Source organism: Piliocolobus tephrosceles, chromosome 6 (assembly GCF_002776525.5).
Source record: "Piliocolobus tephrosceles isolate RC106 chromosome 6, ASM277652v3, whole genome shotgun sequence".
Taxonomy (NCBI): Eukaryota; Metazoa; Chordata; class Mammalia; order Primates; family Cercopithecidae; genus Piliocolobus; species Piliocolobus tephrosceles.
In genome coordinates, this window is record NC_045439.1 from 42,889,869 (window position 1) to 42,912,455 (window position 22,587).

General features: G+C 39.6%; 1 protein-coding gene across 1 annotated transcript in view; it reads left to right on the plus strand.

Moving 5' to 3' along the window:
* Window positions 1-22,587, plus strand: part of SGPP1 (sphingosine-1-phosphate phosphatase 1) — a 44,482-nt gene that overhangs the window by 14,728 nt on the left and 7,167 nt on the right. Inside the window, exon 2 of the mRNA XM_023232082.3 lies at window positions 16,016-16,105. Within this exon, the coding sequence (XP_023087850.2) occupies window positions 16,016-16,105 (90 nt within the window). The remainder of the gene's footprint in view (window positions 1-16,015; window positions 16,106-22,587) is intronic.

The following is a 22,587-nucleotide window of genomic DNA, read 5'->3' on the forward strand; positions in this document are numbered from 1 at the left end:
GAGGCTAAGGTGGGGAAAATCACCCGAGGCTGCAGTGAGGTGTAACCACATCACTGTACTCTAGCTTGGGCAACTGAGTGAGACCCTGTCTCCAAAAAAAAAAAAAAAAAAAAAGTAGAAGGAGGTCAAGGCTGGGCATGGTGGCACCTGCCTGTAATCCCAGCACTTTGGAAAGCCAAAGCAGGAGGATCACTTGAGGCCAGGAGTTCGAGACCAGCCTGGCCTGGGCAAAAAATCAAGACCCTGTCTTTACACAAAATTGAAAAATTAGCCAGGTGTGGTGGTATGTACTTGTAGTCCCAGATATGGAAGCTGAGGTGGGAGGATCACTTGAGCCCAGGAGTTGGAGGCTGCAGCAAACTATGATCATGCCACTGTGTCTTAGCCTGGGAGATAGAACAAGACCCTGTAAGTAAAAAAATGAAAATTTAAAAAAATAAAGAGTTAAAAAAGTGAAGTACAAACATGTATCACTATGGCTGGTAATTGTGTGCACTCCACTTTATTAACTGTGATCATCATCTGAGTACCATGATAGACAACCTGAGCCTTTTGATGAGATCCATCAAAAACCACATGGGCCAGCTACCACACGTGCAGTCACCCAAAGAGTCAAGATCTCAAGAAATTTTATCTTTCACAAATGCAGATGTACATCACTTCATTTATTAAGTTTCTACATTTTTACCTTGAGAACCAGGGAAGCTGATGGTGTAATTCCCAGTCCATGGCTGAAAGCCTCAGGATCTGGGTGGTTGCTGGTGTAAGTATGTGCTAGAATCCAAAGGCTGATGAGCCTGGAGTTCTGACATCCAAGGCAGCAGAAGAAAAACCTGTCCCAACTCCCAAAGAATCCAGTTCACCTTCTGGATGTGTTCTCTCTGGGCCTCCTGCAGATTAGATGGTGCATGCCAACACTGAGGGCAGATCTTTCCCATCTGGTCCACTCTGACTCATACACTAATCTCCTCTGGAAACATGCTCACAGACACACCTAAAATGATACTTTACCAGATTTCTAGATATTTCTTAATCAAGTTAAGCTGACACCTAAAATTAAGTCCAAAAATTCAAACCTTGTCAACTTCACACCTATATGTATGAACTATACACAATTTCCATGTGAAGACAATAGCAAGAAAATACTTCACCTAACATGATACAGCTACCCCATGTACAACCACAAATGTGCTAATTTCTTCCCTAGAATTTGGCTTTCAACTTCCAGGATTTTAATATTTGGGGTTTGTAATTTTCAGGATTTTAGATATTAGAGATTTTAGACTTTAGAGATTTTGATCTTTCAGGATTTCAACATTCAGGATTGTGTCTTTTGGGGTTATGACTGACACCAGTTCTGACATAGACTGTTTAAGCCACAGAGCCTAAATAGTTGCTATCAGGCTCTTTACAAAAAGCTTTGCTAAGTCCCTGACTTAGATAGTGTCAATGACAGTAGAGAGAAATGGGTGAATTTGATAGATATTAAGAGGTAGAATTGACAAAACGTGGTGACTAATTGGATATATCAGTAAGAAGGAAAAAAGTATTGTTCTGAGGTTTCCTGCTTGGCAAGCTGAGAAGTAGTAGTTTGGTTTATAGCAATAGCAAATATTGAAAGTGGGTCAGATTTGGGGAAAGTGGCAAGGGCATGGAGATGACTTCAGTTTTAGGTATGTTGAGTTTGAGGTGTCTATAAGTCATCTGGAGCTGTCCAGGAGATGGTTCTATACATGAAAGATCAGGACTGGTTTCGTGTCATCAGCATATAGGTGCAATATGAGGTGGTGAGAGTGGATAATATTACCCTGAAAGAGTACACACAGAGGAAGAGAGGGTCTGCTGGGCACAGTGGCGCACGTCTGTAATCCTAGCACTTTGGGAGGCTGAGAAGGATGGATTGTTTGAGCCCAGGAGCTCAAGACCAGCTTGGGCAACATGGTGAAACCGCCCCCCCCCCCCCTTTTTTTTTTGAGACAGAATTTCATTCTTGTTGCCCAGGCTGGAATGCAATGGCACAATCTCGGCTGACTGCAACCTCCACCTCCAGGGTTCAAGTGATTGTTCTGCCTTAGCCTCCTGAGTGACTGGAATTACAGGCATCTGCCACCATGCCTAATTTGGTTTTAGTAGAGATGGGGTTTCATCACATTGGCCAGGCTGGTCTCGAACTCCTGACCTGAAGTGATCCACCCATCTCAGCCTCCCAAAGTTCTGGGATTACAGGCATGAGCCACCGTGCCCAGCCAAAACCCCATTCTCTATGAAAAATTCAAAAAAATTAGCTAGGCATGGTGCCATGTGCCTGTAGTCCCAACTACTTGGAAGGCTGAGGTGGGAGAAACACCTGAGCCTGGGAAGTTAAAACTACAGTGAGCCATGACCGCGCTAACTGCACTTCAGTCTGGGGAATGGAGTGAGATCTCTTCTCAAAACAAATAGCAGAGGCTCTAGGAAAAGAATCTTTAAAGATATCAATATTCAAAGAATGGATAGAGTAAAAAGAACCTGAAACAGTCTGGATGTGGTGGCTCATGCTTGTAATCCTAGCACTTTGGGAGGCCGAGGCTGGAGGATTGCTGGAGCCCAGGAGTTCAAGACCAGCCTGGGCAACATAGTGAGACCCGGGTGCTACAAAAAAAAAAAAAAAATTAGCCAGATGTTGCAGCTCATGCCTGTAGTCCTAGCTGCTAAAGAGGCTGAGATGGGAGAATCCCTTGAGCCCAGGAGGTCAAAGCTGCAGTGAACTTTGAAGGCACCATAGCACTCCAGCCTGGGCAACAGAGTGAGACCTTGTCTCAAAAGAAAACAGAAGAAAACCTGTAACAGAATATGAAAAATAGCAGTTTGAGAGGTAAGACTATATCTTAGGGATAGTCTATGTGTGTGCTGGGGGTTCTAGTAAAAAACTTATTTGGACTAGCTTAAGCAAAAAGAGGACATTTATTTGAAGGCTAGAAGGGGCATCTCATGGAAGCCAAGGGTAAGAAAGTGCTTTTGGACCTTCTGAGGGACTGGAACCAGACTCTGGACCCCTATCAGAACTAAAGGTCCACTCTCAATCTTTGTTTCTTAGGGTTGCATGGTCTCTTATTTCTGCTGCTTTCTTCTCTCTGTTTTCATACACACACGTCTGCCTCACTCATAGCTCCATTTTTATAAGTTCAAGCACACAGTAGAGACTCTCTTTCTGACTTTATTTGCAGCTACTTTTAGAAAAAAGTATCTGATTGGCTCAGCACAGCCAATGGTTTTGCTTCCCTAGGGCCAAGTGTCCATTCCTGATCCAAGTAGTAGCTGTGGTCAAGGGAGGAGGATCACAGGGGATGGGCATGTCTCCAGGGCCACGCTGCTGGGTCCAAGTGGGGGAAGTTTTCAGAAGAGAGGGGTGTAGATTGGACAGTATCATAAAAAGAATGTGGTACAGAGGGAAGCTAGAAGTGAAAGTAAGAGAGAGGGTGTTTCTAGAAAAGAAAAGTAGTTAACATTGTTATTCTGCTAAGAGAACAAGCAAGATAAGTACTGAAATTTATAGAAGACTTAGAAAAATTTAAAAATTAAAAAAAAATTTTTTAATTTAAAAAAAAGAAAAAGCTAATGTTAATTTTTCATTTCCTTACAATTTGGAAATAGTTGGGACCACATTATATGTGGAGTTTATCATTTTTATTTAATATTATATGTGATTATTAATTTTATATATCAGTTTATTTGAGTAAAGCTACTTAGATTTTTTTTTTTTTTTGAGATGGAGTCTTGTTCTGTTGCCCAGGCTGGAGTGCAGTGACGTGATCTTGGCTCACTGCAACCTCCGCCTCCCAGGTTTAAGCCATTCTCCTGCCTCAGCCTCCCCAGTAGTTGGGATTACAGGCGCCTACCATCACGCCTAGCTAAGTTTTGTATTTTTAGTAGAGATGTGGTTTCACCATGTTGGCCAGGCTGGTCTGGAACTCCTGACCTCAAGTGATCTGCCTGCCTTGGCCTTCCTGGGATTATAGGCCTTGACCACCATGGCCAGCCAAAGTCCTCAGATTTTTTATCAAAAATGATCAAAACATCTATTCTAGATGTTTTTCTGAAGGTAGTTTTTAGATGAGTTTAACATTTAAATCAGTGGACTTTGAGTAAAGCAGATTACCCTCCATAATGTGAGTAGGTCTTATCCAATTAAATGAAGGCCTTAAGAGAAGAAAGACTGACCTCCCCCAGAGAAGAGTGAATTCTGCCAACAGAATGGTTTCAGACTTGAGCTACACATTAACTCTTTCCTGGGTCTTCAGCCTTTTGGCCTGCCCTGCAGATTTTGGACTTGCCAGCCTCTACAATTGCATGACCAATTCCTTAAAACAAACTTTTCTCTGTATATGTAGATACACATATCCTATTGGTTCTGTTTCTCTGGAGAACCTTGAGTGATACATTATGTAATGAATTTTTCTAGGAATATAAATTCCTAGAAAACAATCTTAATGGCCAGGCACAGTGGCTTACGCCTGTAATCCCAGCCCTTTGGGAGACTGAGGTGGGCGGATCACTTGAGGTCAGGAGTTCAAGACCAGCCTGGCCAACGTGGTGAAACCCTGTCTCTACTAAAAATACAAAAAATTAACTAGGTGTGGTGGTGGACGCCTGTAATCCCAGCTACTCGGGAGGCTGAGGTGGGAGAATCCCTTGAACACAGGAGACAGAGTTTGCAGTGAGCCAAGATTGCACCATTGCACTCAAGCCTGGGCAACAAGAGCGAAACTCTGTCTCAAAAATAATAATAATAATAATAATAAAATCTTAATGAAATAATAAAATCTTAAGGAAATTTAAAAAATATTCCTATGAAATAGCTTTTATACTGTAGGGTTATGATTATTATAGGTCTTAGTATCCCCATTTATAGATGAGGAAACTGAGATGTAAAGAGATTATGTGACTAGCCCTAGCCCATGGTCCTGCAACTGAAGAAGTAGCTTTTGGGGTGTCTGCCTAGTTTGCAACTCTCTAAAAGCTCCCCTACCTATAGGGAAGTTGTATTTTCTTTACATGATCTCGTCCCTTAGGATTTGAGAAGAGGTACAGAGTCTGAGCTGGTTTTCTCAATGAGGAAGTAAATTCAGAAGCCTTTGTCATGTGGACTGAAAGGCAGAGAAGCTGGTCTGCAGAAAAAGAAAAATGAAGTGGAAATACAGAAAGAAAAGATGGTCCTATGACTGTTCTGTTTATAGTTGTGGTTTCTTCTCCAAGCTTAGCCTCATCCCACCTTAGGGTTCTGCGAGACACTCTCTATCCTTTTAATACATCTCCTTTTTTCCTTCTTAAAATAATCTGAATTGGTTTCCGTTATCTATGTATTTGGAGTTCCAATATAATGCATGAAGTAAATGGTGATAGGTCTATATAGCTCTATAAACTCATATTTTAACTACTACATTATAACCAATAAATTTGATTTATAATTATCGTATGTTATCAATAATTTTATGGCAAACATTTAGAAATATGAATCCTTACCCATGTTTCTATGTCCTTAGTATAGAATTCTAGGATTGCTGGGTTAATATATATGAACATTCAGAGCTCTTCTGTGTATTGACAAAATGCTTTCCATAAAGGTTGTATCGGTTTTCATTACACTAGTAATGTATGAGAACAAGGCATGTCTATCTTTAATGTGCTATTATTGTCATCTGTTTACATATATACTATTCATTCCTAGAATTGAACAGAAATTCTTTCCTGTGCCTGCCTCCCGTATTTAAGTTACTCTGAAAATTTTAAATTGTATTAAAGACAGTTTTTATAATTGTTTTAATTGCAAGTGATTTTATTGACTTAATTTACTATCTTCAATGAATGTAAATGGAACATGCTAAAATATACAAAGTAATTCTTACTATGTATAACAGTGAGAAAAGTATATCAGAAAGATAAAAGCCCTTTGGTAGAGTAACTGAAGGAAACGTTTAATAAATTTTCTTGTGATCAAGGATGTGCAGTGAAAAGATTAGATAGTGGTATGAAATTTAAAACATCTAGGATGTCATGTGATCTGTTTTGAGTTTGGTACATTTTTATGTATTTGAAAATAATGTGAAGGACTTGTAATTTTTACTTTCTACTCTCTTTATAAGATCTACAGATTTAATTTCAGTAAAAACATTCTTATTAGAGGAAATACATAAATGCCACAGATACAGCTCAACATTCTCTATGAAAACGAAAACCGAAGCCAGGAAACCCCTGACAAACTTAAAATTGTTACCCATTTGTGTAATGATAAAAGTATAAAGTAAGAAGCATGATAAATTGGAAAAATAATTAGAATAGGTCACTAGAATATAATACTAAATGTTACTTAGCATCCATAGGTCTGTTCTTTAACTGTAAAGAGAGAAGGATAGAATTATTAGGCCTTTTTTTTTTTTTTTTTTTTTTTTTTTTTTGAGATGGAGTCTCACTCTTGTTGCCCAGGCTGGAGTGCAATGGCATAGTTTCAGCTCACTGCAACCTCTGCCTTCTGGGTTCAAGTGCCTCCTAAGTAGCTGGGATTACAGGCCTCCACCACCACACCTGGCTAATTTTTTGTGTTTTTAGTAGAGACGGAGTTTCACTATGTTGGCCAAGCTGGTCACGAACTCCTGACCTCAGGTGATCCACCCACCTTGGCCTCCCAAAGTGCTGGGATTACAGGTGTGGAACTACCATGCCCAGCCAGAATTAATATCTTTAAGATCTCTTCTACCTCTAATTAAATGAAATTTTTATTTAGCCTTCATTCTAAGAAAAACTTAAAAAATATTTGAGTGATACTCTGCTTGATCCTAAGGATAAAAGAAATTAACACACTTTGAACAACTTTATATATGAAGGGCAGCATAGCATAGTAGTTAAGAGCTCAAGACTCAGGAATCAGACTTCCTGTACTTGAATCACAGATCCATAACCTGATAGCTGATTGACTTTGGGCAAAAACTTGACCCCTGTGTGCCTCAGTTTCATCTATGAAATGAGGTGAATTAGAATAGATACCCCATACAGTTGTTCTGATGATTACATGGATTAATATTTATAAAGATTTTAGAATAGCACCTGGTATGTAGTAAATTGTATGTCAAATAAAAATTATTAACCTCTCAGTAAATTATAAATTCATATTCATTTCTCCTATGTCTGCCTAGAATTGAATTTTGGCTTAAAAAAAGGGTGTAGCCAAATTAATGGTCAGAAATAAAAGTTTGCTAGCTGGGCGCAGTGGCTCACACCTGTAATCCCAGCACTTTGAGAGGCCAAGGCGAGCGGATCATCTGAGGTCAGGAGTTTGAGACAAGCCTGGCCAATATGGCAAAACCCCATCTCTACTAAAAATACAAAAAAAATTAGCCTGGTGTGGTGGCGGGCACCTGTAATCCCAGCTGCTCGGGAGGCTGAGGCTGGAGAATCATTTGAACCCAGGAGGCGGAGATTGCAGTAAGCTGAGATGGGGCCATTGCACTCCAGCCTGGGGGACAAGAACTCCATCTTTTTTTGAACTCCGTCTCAAAGAAAAAAAAAAAAAAAAAAGGATTGCTGCTATAGCCAGTGAGTACCAAGAAAAAAAGAAAGATTGGCTTAGGTAGGAATAGAAAAGAAGTGGAGAGAGTTTCTGATACAAATATGTATCAGGAACAAGAGAAAGGTCAGTTAGATTGCTATGACTGAAGAATGGGGGGAAGAGATAGTCCCCCTAGTTCTGACTTTTTATAAAATAGAAACTAAGCTCTTACAGAATTGCTAAATTTACTACTGTGGAAAAGGCAGAATTTGAGTTTGCTATTATAATGCGTTTTGCATTTTGAAAATTATTGTACTTAATGAGCTTACCACACTCACTTTTTCCTGAGTGCCAAGGCAGCTATACAACTGTTGTCACCACAGACTAGATTTGTTCTCAACCCTGGAGGTTTGAATAGGGATTAAAAAAAAAAAATCTGCACAAAATCCACACAAGACATTGGAGAAGTTTTCTCGAGCCTCGAAGATGATGAGGCTGGATTATCCAAGACATTAAAAAAAATACTTCAGTAAGGGCCTGGTGCAGTGGCTCTTGCCTGTAATCCTAGCACTTTGGGAGGCCAAGGTAGACGGATCACCTGAGGTCGGCAGTCCAAGACCAGCGTGGCCAGCAGGAGAATCGCTTGAACCCAGGAGGTGGAGATTGCGATGAGCCGAGATCGCGCCATAGCGCTTCAGCCTGGGCAACAAGAGAGAAACTCCATCTCAAAAAAAAAAAAAATCAGTAGATAGTGAAGAGGTACTAATGACTTGGAAACTGCCTGGAAGTCTATATTTATTGGTTTCTGGAGAGGGAATCAGGAATTTCTTCCTCATCATCTGGAATGCTGGGGCCTGTCTGTAGCTCTGACATGTTGCAAGCCTTGCTCTTTCATCACAGATCCTTTCCTTCATAGGAACTGGAACACGGGTCCTGTTTTTTTAACGTAAGATTATATCAACTAGTATGGTAGTAAATAGCACTTCCCTTATTATGGTTTTTGATATAAAATATATATGTTATGTTATGTTATGTTATGTTATGTTATGTTATTTTGAGACAGAGTCTCGCTGTCGCCCAGGCTGGAGTGCAGTGGCGTGATCTCGGCTCACTGCAAGCTCCGCCTGCCAGGTTCATGCCATTCTCCTGCCTCAGCCTCCCGAGTAGCTGGGACTACAGGCGTCCGCCACCACACCCGGCTAAGTTTTTTTTTTAAATTTTTAGTAGAGATAGACTTTCACTGTGTTAGCCAGGATGGTCTCAATCTCCTGACTTCATGATCCGCCCACCTCGGCCTCCGAAAGTGCTGGGATTACAGGTGTGACATAAAATATGTTTTTAATTATAATGTGTGTGTGGTGAGTTCAGTTGCTAAGTTGATTCTTTGTAACTTAAGAGTTCAAAAGAGAAACAGTAATAACACTGACATCAGATGCGAATAGGTCAAAACCATAGATTGAGAATGTTTTAAATTATATTTTTCTCATTTAATGTGTACATTAAATGATTATATATAGGTCAGTTTTTTTGTTGTTTTTGTTTTGTTTTGTTTTGTTTTTGAGAAGGAGTCTCACTTTGTCGCCCAGGCTGGAGTGCAGTGGCATGATCTCATTAATTGCAACCTCTACCTCCCAGGTTCAAGTGATTCTCCCACTTCAGCCTCCCAAGTAGCTGGGACTACAGGCGCATGCCACCAGGCCCCGCTAATTTTTGTATTTTTAGTAGAGACAGGGTTTTGCCACGTTGGCCAGGCTGGTCTCAAACTCTGGACCTCAGGTGATCCACCCATCGCAGCCTCCCAAAGTGCTGGGATTCTGTTTCTTAAGTTTACTCAAAAGGATACAAAAACTAGCTGGGCGAGGTGGCGGGCGCCTGTAGTCTCAGCTACTCGGGAGGCTGAGGCAGGAGAATGGCATAAACCCGGGAGGCGGAGCTTGCAGTGAGCTGAGATCCGGCCACTGCACTCCAGTCCGGGCGACAGAGCAAGACTCCGCCTCAAAAAAAAAAAAAAAAAAAGTTTACTCAAAAGGATTTTCAGATTGCAGTTTATTATGGTGGGTTTCACAGATGCTGTTAGAACTAAGGATTAACACAGCCCATGTTTCAGGCCAGGAACTGAATGATACTTTGGCCTTTGACACCATGTTTTCATGAATATAATATGGTAAGACTGGTGGCTGAAGGCTGAAGGCTTATGTTTACTTCATTCAACAAGTATTAATTGACTGCCTACTATGTGCCAGACACATAGTAATACAAGCAGGAGAGAATTGCTGGTGGCTTAGAGCAGATAATAACAGATAATAATGGTAGCGTTAGAAGTGGTCACATTCTGGATATGTTTATTTTTGTGGGTTTTTTGTTTTTGTTTTTGTTTTTTTAACTTGAGGTAAAACTTACATAAAACTAATAATTTTTTTTTTTTGAGACGGAGTCTCGCTCTGTCGCCCAGGCTGGAGTGCAGTGGCCAGATCTCGGCTCACTGCAAGCTCCGCCTCCCAGGTTTTCGCCATTCTCCTGCCTCAGCCTTCTGAGTAGCTGGGACTACAGGAGCCCGCCACCTTGTCCGGCTAGTTTTTTGTATTTTTTAGTAGAGATGGGGTTTCACCGTGTTAGCCAGGATGGTCTCGATCTCCTGACCTCGTGATCCGCCCGTCTCGGCGTGCCAAAGTGCTGGGATTACAGGCTTGAGCCACCGTGCCCGGTCTTCTTTACCTATTTCATGGTCTTGACATTCTTATTGAAAAATCAGTTAACCATAGATATATGGCTTTAGTTTGGGGCCCACAATTCTATTTCAGTGGTCTGTATGTCTGACCTTAAGTCAGTACCACACTGTTTTGAATACTATAGTAAATTTTGAAATCGGAAAATATGAGTCCTTCCACGTTGTTCTTCTTTTTTAGTATTGTTTTGGCTCTTCAGAACTTTTTGCAATTCCATATAAATTTGAGGATCAGCTTTTCAGTATCTGCAAAAATGCAATTAGAACTTTGACAGAAGGGCTGGGCATGGTGGCTTAAGCCTGTAATTCCAGTGCTTTGGGAGGCTAAAATGGGAGGATCACTTGAGCCCAGGAGTTTGAGCCCAGGCATTGAACCCAGGCAACATAATGAGACCCCCATCTCTATAAAACATTAAAAGATTAGCAGGGTATGGTGGTGCACACCTGTAGTCCCAGCTACATGGGAGGCTGCAGCAGGAGGATCGCACGAGTCCAGGAGTTGGAGGCTATGGTGAGCTATGATTGAACCACTGCTAGGTTATACTCCAGCCTGGGTGATAAAGCAAGACTCCACTCCCCACCCCCAACCAAAAAAAAAAAAAAAGAGAGACTTCAATAGGGATTACGTTGACTATAGATCACTTTAGATAATAGTGCTATCTTAACATACTAAGTTTTAATGTATTATGTCTTCTAATCCATAAACATGAGATGTCTTTTCATTAATTAGGTCCTTTTTTTTTTTTATTTTGAGACAGAGTCGCTCTCGCTCTGTTGCCAGGCTAGAGTGCAGGGGTGCAATCTCAGCTCACTGCAATCTCCGCCTCCTGGGTTCAAGCAGTTCTCCTGCCTCAGCTTCCCAAGTAGCTGGGATTACAGGCACACGCCACCATGCCCAGCTAATTTTTGTGTTTTTAGTAGAGATGGGGTTTCACCAGGTTGGCCAGGATGGTCTCGATCTCTTGATCTTGTGATCTGCCTGCCTCGGCCTCCCAAAGTGTTGGGATTATAGGTGTGAGCCACATCTGGCCTTAATTAGGTCTTTAATTTCTTTCAGTAATGTTTTATAGTTTTCAATGGACAAACCTTTCACTTCCTTAGTTAAATTTATTCCTAGGTATAGGTATTGTATTCTTTAGGATGCTACTGAAAGTGGAATTATTTTTCTTACTTTCATTTTAGGATTTTTTTATTGCTGGTGTATAGAAACACAGCTGATTTGTGAGTGTTGATCTTATACCCTGCAACTTTGCTGAATTCATTTATTAATTCTAATATGTTTTCTTTATGGATTATTTGGATTTTCTATCTTTAGGATCACTTCATCTGTGAATAGGGATGTAGTAGCCCCCCTCATCAGCAGAAGATATGTTCCACGACCCCCAGTAGGTGCCTGAAACTGTGGATGTTACTCAACCCTATATATACTGGTTTTTTTCCTGTACATATGTATCTATGGTAAAGTTTAATTTATAAATTAGGCACAGTAAAAAAAAAAAAAGAAATATCACTTTATCTAATTTGTTACTTCCTTTAGTCATTAAGATCTGTAATCTTTTTTGTCTGCTTACTGATGAAATTCTTTACTTTGACACTTAAAAGTTCAGAATTCTGTTATTCAATGGGGAGTAAATATGAAAGTCATGTCAAAACTGGATCAAGTGTTCCCCAAAATGTTTTGTTTTTTTTTAAATTTATTTAATTTTTTTTTTTTTTAAAGACAGAGTCTCACATCGTCACCCAGGCTGGAGTGCAGTGGCATGATCTCAGCTCACTGTAACCTCTGCCTCCCAGGTTCAAGTGATTCTCATGCCTCAGCCTCCCAAGTAGCTTGGACTACAGGTGCACGCCACTACACCTGGCTAATTTTTGTATTTTTAGTAGAGACGAGGTTTCACCCTGTTGGCCAGGCTGGTCTTGAGCTCCTGATCTCAAGTGATCCACCTGCCTCGACCTCGCAAAGTGCTGCTGAGATTATAGGCATGAGCCACCGTGCTTGGCCCCAAAATGTTTTTTTCCATAAAAAAATCTAGAGAACCTATCATAAAGGTAGAGACTAATGACCAAAAAAAGTCAGTCAATAAAAATGACTTATTTTGTTTTCTTTAATCACCTCATCCCAGTGAAATCTGAAGGTGCCATGGAGCAGAGGAAAAGAAAGCCTCAGCTTCTTGAGGTTCCCAGGTTTGAGAACATTCCAACTCTCCTTTTTAAACACCTTGGACATAGTAAAATTGAATAAATGTGGGTTAAGTCATACTTGGTTTCATTGCTCCTATTGAAAAGCTCTACCTTTCCCCTCCCTACCTTCAGCTCTAGCTTCTGAGACTCTATAGGTGATTTTTTCTTGAGTCTGTTATGTATAAAGAACTCTTATCAGTAATTTTGTACATTTTTACTTCCTTATAGGGTCCAAGTTAAAAAAGAGAAGGAAGCATAGGAAGATTTTTTTTAAGTTGATTTTTTTTTCCTTTGGTTCTCCTTTTTTTTTTTTTTTTTTTTGCTGTCAACTGCTTTTTAAAAATTAGATTTTAAAGATTTTTAAAGACTTTAAAGGTTCAAGTCCCTGCTGTAGAGACAGATACCACTGTTATCTCTCACCCAGATTATACCAACAGCCTCCTAACTGGTCTCCCCGTTTTCAGCTTGCTCTCTTAAAATTTAATCTCTACATAGCAGCTTTACTCAAAACCCTGCAGTGGCTCCCCATTTAACAGTAGAAGCCAGATTTCTTATGGTGGCCTCCCAGGCTCTACTTGATCTGGCCACCCATTACCTCCCTAACCTCTTCTACTTGCTCTCTCTACTATGGCCACATAGTAGAGAGAGCAAGCCTCCTTGCTTCAGCTAGCCTCCTTGCTAGTCATACTTGGTGATCAGATACTTTGTTCACTGATTCCCCTGCCTAATATATGCTATTCCCACAGATAATCTGCTTGGCAAGTATACTCACCTCACCTCCATTCCGTCTCGCCTCAGTCTCAACTTCTCAATAAAGCCTATGCTGACTATCTTCTATTTAATACTGTAACCTGCCCCATTTGCACTCTGAAACTCGACCCTATTTTTATTTCTGTTTTAATTAAGATAGGCTTGTTTATATGGTGGCAATGACTTAATCCCCAAATTGCAATGACTTAACACAACAAAATTTTGTATCTTGGCCAGGAGTGGTGGCTCATACCTCTCATCTCAGCACTGTGGGAGGCCAAGGCGGGTGAATCGCTTGAGCCCGGGAATTTAAGACCAGTCATGGGCAACATGGTTGACCCTGTCTCTGCAAAATATTTAAAAAAGAAAAAATTAGCTGGATGTGGTGGCACAACTCTAGTCCCAGCTACTCCGTAGGCTGAGGTAGGAGGGTCACTTGAGTCTGAGAGGTGGAGGTTGCAGTGAGCCAAGATCATGCCACTGCACTCCAGCCTGGGCAACAGAGCAAGACCCTGTCTCGGAAAAAAAAAAAAAAAAATTCTTGTGTTACAAATCCATTATGCGTTGGCAAACAGCTTTTTCCACTTTGACCCACAAGGACCTAGGCTGATGGAAGCTTGCCATCTTGTGATGCATCTCAACATGTGGTTTCCCAGGGTCACATATATAGGAAAGAGAGAGTTCAAAGGAAGATTGAAAGTGGCATAAGTCACTTTTTTCTGCAGCTCACTGACCAAAATTAGTTGCATGACACTAATGTAAGTGAATCCAAAATGTAGGAGGAGCACAAGGAATAAATGAGCATCACTATTTCTTCAACATATGTTCTCTTTTTATTTTTTCCATACTACCAATCAGGTTTTATTATATGATTTATATATTTTATATAACTTATACATATTTACATATCATATCATTTGCATACTTTTATGTTTATTATTTAGTGCCTCCTCTAGCAAGAATAGAAACTTATGCTCCCAGAAAAGAATATAATTATTCTCCCAAGGAATATTTAGAATGTAAAATTAGTAAAACTTGATTATTGGTTGGATACAATGGCTAAGGAAAGAATTTGGGATAATTCATGTTTCTCATTTGGATTACATGGTTTTTGGTGTTTCTAAATGAAATAGGGAATATCAGAGGAGGAACAAGTGTGGGTGATAGGACATGAGTTTGGTTTGAGGTGTAAATGGGTTTACCGCCATAGGGACCTCAAGGTGGAGATAATGTGCAGAGTTGGATATATGGTTCTTAAACCCAGGGAAATGGGTAGGTCTTCAGCATGCCTAGTAGTAGTTAAAAAATAAGAAAGGGGGCCAGGTGCATTGGCTCACTGCGCCTGTAATCTCAGCACTTTGCGAGGCCAAGGTGTGTGGATCGCTTGAACTCAGGAGTTTGAGATCCCATTTGTAGTCCTAGCTGCTTGGGAGCCTGAGGCAGGAGGATCGCTTAAGCCTGAGAGGTTGAGGCTGCAGTGAGCCATGATTGTGCTGCCGAACATCAGCCTCAGTGACAGAGTAAAACCCTGTCTCAAAAAAAAAAAAAAAAAAAAAAAGAAGAAAGGAAAAGGTAAGACTAACTACTAAGGACAGAATCCTTTATACTAATGTTTAAAGAACAAAAAGAGGAAGATACGCTCTTGTGTGGAAATGCAACAAAAAAATGGTGAAAGGGGAACCAGGGGAGTATGAAGCTATGACTATCAAGGATATTTAGAGTTTCAAGGAGAAAGTCAGGGACCATGTTAAATGTAGTAGATATGTAAACAACAACAACAACAACAAAAACAACTCTACCTGTAGTTCCAGCTACTCAGGAGGCCAAGGCAGGAGGATCACTTGAGTCCAGGAGTTGAAGGTGGTAGTATGCTATTATCACACCTGGGAATAGCCTCAGTACTCCAGCCTGGGCAACATAGACCCTGTCTCTCTATAAAACAAAACAAACCACCAAACAACAACAATTGTGTACTAAATATTTTCTACTCTTGTTACAAGCTTACTTAACTCCTTTGCTCCTTTATTTCAACCCAACTTCCCTAACCACCTTGGCTCCAGTTTCATTGAGAAATTTGAAGTCATCAGGCATAAACGGCCCCAAATGTGCCCTCCCTTCTTCCCTTTACAAACTTACCACCATGCCCATCCATCCTTTCCTCTTTCCCTCCAATCTCAGGACATTTCACAGCCAACTCTTCCACTAGTGCCATTGATACCAAGAATTGTCTACACTTTCTGTTTATGCTTTTTCCCTTTTATGATTTCTGCTCCTAGTATTCCACGAAAATTTTTCTCAGTAAGGGGACTATTTGAAATTTTAGTCGATGGGCGAAAGTGAAAAGCTAAGTACAAAGTGTTGAATACTGAATACAAGGTAGGGGAATAGCAATATAAATTGCAGATAGCAGTCACTGATGAAGTGAGAGGGAGATAATGCCAATACTCCTCCCCAGACAACTGAAGACATCATGGACCAGATTCAGGTACTATTCCAGAGGCCCTTTCATTTTGGCGGCCATATTAAAAGTATGTCTCTTACCTGTCCTCCTCCTTCTATACCATGCCAGTGATTGAATCTTCATTGTAGAAGCAGAAATGAGCCAGTTCCCACAATAAAGAATGTAGACACATGAGATTTCATTCATCTGTGCAAAAGTATTTCTTGAATGTCTGCTATGTGCCATACTCAGGGTTAGGTGCTGGGAATATAATGGGGAGTAAAAACACAAATTTCTTGTTTTAGTGGAGTTTACAGAATAGTGATTTGATTTGTCTTTTATTTGTTTATATCTAACTTAAATTTGTTTAACTAATTTTACTTTTTTTCCCCTTTAGTATCCTATTATATATGGACTGATTCTTATTCCCTGCTGGTGTTCTCTAGTTTGCCTAAGTAGAATTTACATGGGAATGCACTCCATTCTGGTAAGGAAAATGTTGTCTTCTTAATACTTTGTTTTTTATGACATTGACAGTCAATTTTATAATTTTTAATCATTTGCAAACTTACCTGGAGCCTAAATGAGAAAATATTGTAAGTCTTCTGACTTTGTTTTGTGAAAATATCAACATGATAGTTTATGAAGTATTAATGTAGTAGTCACATATTTCATAGAAAGTTTCCAGCAATCACAATAGCCAAGTATAATAATCAAAATAAAATTTCTTCCTCCTTCCAGTCTCACTTTTATTTTCCTTCACAATCTTTTCTGTGTCTCTCCTATCACTGAGTCAAAACCAGCAATGTGACTGCAGAAACCAAGGAGAGCTCCTAAGTGTTGTTGAAGAACCAGTGACTAGGAACTATGTGAACTTAAACGTTCCAGGTGCCATTTGTATTTACATATTAAACTCTGCTTTTCTTTCCCATCAGTATGTTAGGACTCACAGTGGACTTTGTGTTTTGAGAATGCAATTCGGTTCCCAAAGCAGCAGCACAGGGACCCTGTACTATTTGCAGCCACACCCATTCACTTTTCTTCCTCTCTATCCCTACTGACACCCCCTTAGCTCTGGCCTGCAACATATCTGACTAGATTATTGTGATAGCATCTTAATTAGTAGCCAACTTCCAGTTTGACACTGCTCCACCAGTATTCAGTCTGTTTAATAGACTTTCCAAAACACAAATATGATGCCATACTGAATTATTAGGTTTCCTCCAATGCAAAGGGTTTCTTACCTCCATAATTTTACAAATGCTATAACATTTACTTGGAATGTCCTTTTCACTTTCTTTACCTTAACTATCCCATTCATTCTTCAAGACTCACTATAGATGTTCTTAACCCCTCAAAGCCTCATTACCTTCCCCATCTTCTCTTTCTCAAGACTTGTGAGGTAACCCTTCCCCACTTATCCTAAATTGCAATTGCTTTTTTCCTTATCTGTCAAGTATACTAGACTCCAAGTTCCTTGAGAACAGCAACTATGTGTTTTAACTCTACCTTTAGCATCCAACGTGGTGTCTCATGAGGCATCTATGAATGAATTATGTATTATCATGGAGATAAAGATCAGAAAAAGAGGTGGAGGAATTCATGGAATTCTAGTTTCTAATGGGTCATATCAGGTTTTTTCTTGTCTTTAACAACTTAACATTTTTAGAATTTTTTTCTCATATTATTTCATTTGCTTATTTCATAGCTATAGAAATGTTGGTTTCTATTTCTCAAATTTCTTGCTTCCAGCACCTGATCCTTCACAGATAAATTTCTAGAAGTCCCAAACACTATTTTATTTTGTTGGGAGGCAGGGTGTGCTGTAATTTTTGGGTTGGTCATTGTTTCTAGGTTTTTTAAATTTTAATTTTAGATTCAAGGGGTGCATAAGCAGATTTGTTTTGCAAAGGTATATTGTGTGATGCCAAGATTTGGGCTTCTATTGATCCTGTGACCCAAATGGTGAACGTTGTACCCAACAGGAAGTTTTTCAGCCCTTTCCTCCCTCTCTCCCTCCTTTTGGAGTCCCTACCAAACACTTTTTTTTCTTTTAGAAGCAGAGTCTTGCTCTGTCGCCCAGGCTGGAGGGCAGTGACGTAATCTCAGCTCACTGCAGCTGTCTCCCAGGTTCAAGCGGTTCTTGTGCCTCAACCTCCTGAGTAGCTGGGATTACAGGCATATACCACCACACCCGGCTAATTTTTGTATTTTTAGTAGAGACAGGGTTTCGCCATGTTGGCCAGGCTGGTCTCGAACTCCTGACCTCAAGTGATCCGCCCGCCTCAGCCTCCCAAAGTGCTGGGATTACAGGTGTGAGCCACCATGCCAGGCTGATACTGTTCTTTTTTAAAAATGAAATGTTTAGTTGGGTTAGTCAAATATCCAGGATGGACAACATCTGTTCTTTTTTGTTTGCTTGCCTTTTTAGAGACAAGGTCTGTCTCTAAAACAGACAGCTCTGTCACCCAGGCTGGAGTGTGATGGTGCGAACATAGCTCACTGCAATCTCGAACTCCTGGGCTAAAGCGATCCTCCCACCTTAGCCTCCTGGGTGTCTAGGACTACAAATATGCACCACCATGCCCAGCTAATTTTTAAATTTTTTGTAGAGATAGGGTCTAGCTATGCTGCTCAGGCTGGTACTAAACTCCTGGCCTCAAGTGATCTTTCCACCTCAACCTCACAAGGTGCTGAGATTACAGATGTGAGCCACTATGTCCAGCCTAACACTAAGAGTTTTAACAATGGTTATTGTTAGGTAAAAACTGCTTGTTATTGTTTATCTATAATTTTTACTTTTTCTGTAGTAAGCATGTATTAAATGTGTATTTTAAAGAAAGAAGATAGATACTTCAAAAGTCATCCCTAATCATAGCTTTTATAATAAAAAACAATGCATTATAACAATACATTTTGTTGTCAGAGACTCTGTTGTTATCACTGTCGTGTTTCAACTGGAACCAGGACACCTGAAATACATTATAGTTAAAATAAAAACAAAAAAGCCATTATGAGATAGGAGACCTGAATTTCAGTCTCAGCAAATCACTAGCCTCTCTAGGTTTGATCACTAGAAATGAAAAAAAAATTCAAATTTAATACGTAATGAATCTTCATTAAATGTATGGTATTTAATATCGTCTCTACCATAAATTGATGATAACCTGGAGTGTTCCTTTTAGATCTGTAATTAACAACTTTTAGGGTATAAGAGTTATTTATAATAATAAATAGCTAAAATTATTTGCTAAATTTCCTTTTAGAAAATTTGCTACTTTGAGCTCTTTGTTACCTTTAACATTAATTGTTCTTTATTGCACACTTTGTGCTGTAATACTTAAAACCACTTAGTTATGTATTTTAATGTTATCCATTATATTGATATGAAAATGATAGCCAACATGGTTATGTCATAAATTTGAATGTTTCTTTTTCTGAATCTATTGGATAGAAGTTCAGTATACCCTATCTAGGGAAATATAAATAATTTAAAACTCGAACAGAAAAGGAAGCAGATTTGTATAGTTGCGTAGCAATCTAAGTTTTGTTTTGTTTTTTTTCCTGATCAGACAAGGTGTGGAACAATCTAAGTTTAATACTCATGGAGCTATACACAAAAAGTAGAGGACAGCAAATATTGGATTTTTTGTGTCAGTTGATACATGAGAAGTTATTATTTTAAAGAATTCTTAATGTTAAAGGGATCAAACATAACCATTTAAAGATATTTAATGAATTTTTTCCTTTTTTTTTTTCTTTTTTTCTGAGACAGGGTCTTCTTCTGTTACCCAGGCTGGAGTGCAGTGGCATAATCTCTGCTCGCTGCAAGCTTTGCGTCCTGGGCTCAAGCAATCCTCCCACCTCAGCCTCCCAAGTAGCTGGACCACCATGCCCTGCTGATTTTTGTATTTTTTTCTTTTTGTAAGAGATAGGGTTTGGCCATGTTGCGCAGGCAGCTTTCAAACTCCTGAGCTCAAGCGATCCACTTGCCCTGACCTCTCAGTTTGCTGGGATTATAGGCATGAGCCACTGTGCCTGGCCAATTTTTTCATTTTTTAAGGTACTATAAGAGAAACGTTTTAAAGAATTGAACATATGCTTATATCTATATTATGAAAAATACATAATTTTTAAAAATACCTGACTGGGCACAGCAGCCCACACCTATAATCCCAACAATTTGCAAGGCCAAAGCGGGAGGAGTAGTCCCAGCTACTCGTGAGGTCAAGGTGGGAGGATTGCTTGAGCCAGGAAGGTTGAGGCTGCAATAAGCTGTGATTTTGCTACTGTACTCCAGCCTGGGCAACAGAGCAAGATCCTATCTAAAAATAAAAATAAAAATAATTAATAAAAAGCTAACTTCAGAACTGTTAACCCTTCCTTTCACTTAACCTTAGAGTAAATATGTATGGCTTTATATAAATAACTCATCAATTGTCATTTGTCTAAAACATCTGACTTGATATAAATTCTATGTGAAAAGTACAAAGTTTAGAATATTTTCACTTGAGCATATAACATGAAATTTTAAATCACTCATGAAATTTAAGATAAAAAATAAAGCAACAGCTTTTATTTTTGTAGCCAAAATCCTGTGGGTATTTCCCAAGACTTGTACTTTTAATTACAAGGTAGACAAGTAAGGGTAAGATAGCAAAGAAAGGGAATATAACCTCATAAGATTAAATTATTTTGGCAATTTGTGCTCTGGAATATGAAGAATTGGCCAGGTGCAGTGGCTCACGCCTGTAATCCCAACACTTTGGAAGGCCGAGGCAGGTGGATCACTTGAGCCCAGGATATCTGGATCAGCCTGGACAACATGGCAAAACTCCATCTTTATTAAAAAAAAAAAAAAAAAATACAAAAAGTTAGCCAGGTGTGGTGGTGTGCGCCTGTGGTCCCAGCTACTTGGGAGGTGGGAGGATCACTTGAGCCCAGGAAGTCGAGGCTGTGGTGAGCCATGATCTCCCTTCCAGCCTAGGCCATGGCCATAGAGTGAGATCCTCTCTCAAAAAAAGAAATATGGTGAATAGAGGTTTGACAGTCACATCATTTGAGATCTCCATATCCAAATGCGTGGTCAGAGTTTGAGTCACTTGTGGAATCTTTGAGTAACTGAAATAAAATCCAGTTGATCAGAATTCTTTGGTAATTTTTAGTATGTATCAGTGAGTTTTCTCGAAAGACATCCTGTTCAAAAAAAAATGTCGAGGCTGGGTGTGGTGGATAATGCCTAAATTCCAGCTTTGGGAAGCTGAGGTGGGTGGATCACTTGAGCCCAGGAGTTCAAGACCAGCCTGGGCAACATGGGGAAAGCCTGTCTCTACAAAAAAAATGCAAAATATTCGCCAAGTGTGGTGACTTGCACCTGTAGTCCCAGCTACTTGGGAAGCTGAGGTGGGAGGATCAGTTGAGCCCAGGGGGTTGAGGCTATAGTGAGCTATGATCACGCCACTACACTACAGGCTGAATGACACAGCAAGACCTGTATCAAAAAAAAAAAAAACAAAAAAACATTCAGTTTCTCTTCACTCCCAATATTTAATTTCTGATTCTCAAAATGTTAATTTTTGTAACAACTGTGTTAAGTACCTTCAGTGTAAGAGGTTAAATAAGCAGGTGTGTGACCTTACTCCAGTTTTCATTATTTAAAAACTGGTTGATTAAGGTAACCATAAATTTCCATCATATTTGCACACTTTTGAAAGGGAAAAAGGTGCTTTTAATACCTGTCCTGGGGACAAGAGCAAAGTGGCACTCTCAAAAGGCAAGCTGTTTCATGTTGATTATTATGATTAAATGTGACAATAATTGTAAAGTATTGAAGCGGTGTTTTTAGTACAGAAAGTTATTATTCTCCAAAAATGCCTTAGGCCTGGTTCAATAAATTATATATCATCTGCTTCTCTTATAGAGCTCTTGTCAGGCAGGATTACATAGTCAATGTGATGAGTCTAAAGAATACCTTAACTGTCTTTTTCTTTCTTCCTTTCTTTTTTTTTCTTCCTCTTTTTGTTTTTTATTTTTAAAGAATTACCTTAACTGTCTTAATTTAACTAACCAAACATTTATTTCCTGCTTACTTATTTTTTTTTTTTTTGAGACGGAGTCTCGCTCTGTCGCCCGGGCTGGAGTGCAGTGGCTGGATCTCAGCTCACTGCAAGATCCGCCTCCCGGGTTTACGCCATTCTCCTGCCTCAGCCTCCCCAGTAGCTGGGACTACAGGCGCCCGCCACCTCGCCCGGCTAGATTTTTGTATTTTTTAGTAGAGACGGGGTTTCACCATGTTAGCCAGGATGGTCTCGATCTCCTGACCTCGTGATCCGCCCGTCTCGGCCTCCCAAAGTGCTGGGATTACAGGCTTGAGCCACTGCGCCTGGCCAACTTATTTTTCATGCACTGAAAATATATGTATAAATAAGGCAATGTCTTTGCCTTTGAGTAGTCACAATCTGAATATGCAGTATGTAATAAAACAATGTAATGCAGTTGTTTTCATCACCGGGGAGGTTTTTTAGAAATACTGATGCCCCACCCCCACTTCAGTTCAGTCATAATCTCTGAATATTGTCCCAGGCATCAGTATTTTTATCAAGTTCTCCACTTGATTTTAATATACAGCAAAGGTTATGAACTTTTGGTTTCCTGGAGAAACAGACAAGCAAAGAATGGAAAACTGTCATGGCAGGTATGTGGAGGATGCAGTGGAATCAAAGAAGAGAAAATTTCTTATCACATGGTAGGAAAAGAAAGTTTATGGAGAAGGTAGATGCCTGAGGAGAATCTCAAAGAATATATAATAGTTTGCCTGAAATATAGGTAGGAAAGATAATTCTAAGACAAGAAGAAATAGTCTATAAATACATTTTGGGATCTAGCATTAAATGAAACTTAATGATAGGCAAAATTCAGTTATGAAATGCTTTTTTTTTTTTTTTTTTTTTTTTTTTTTTTTTTTTTTTT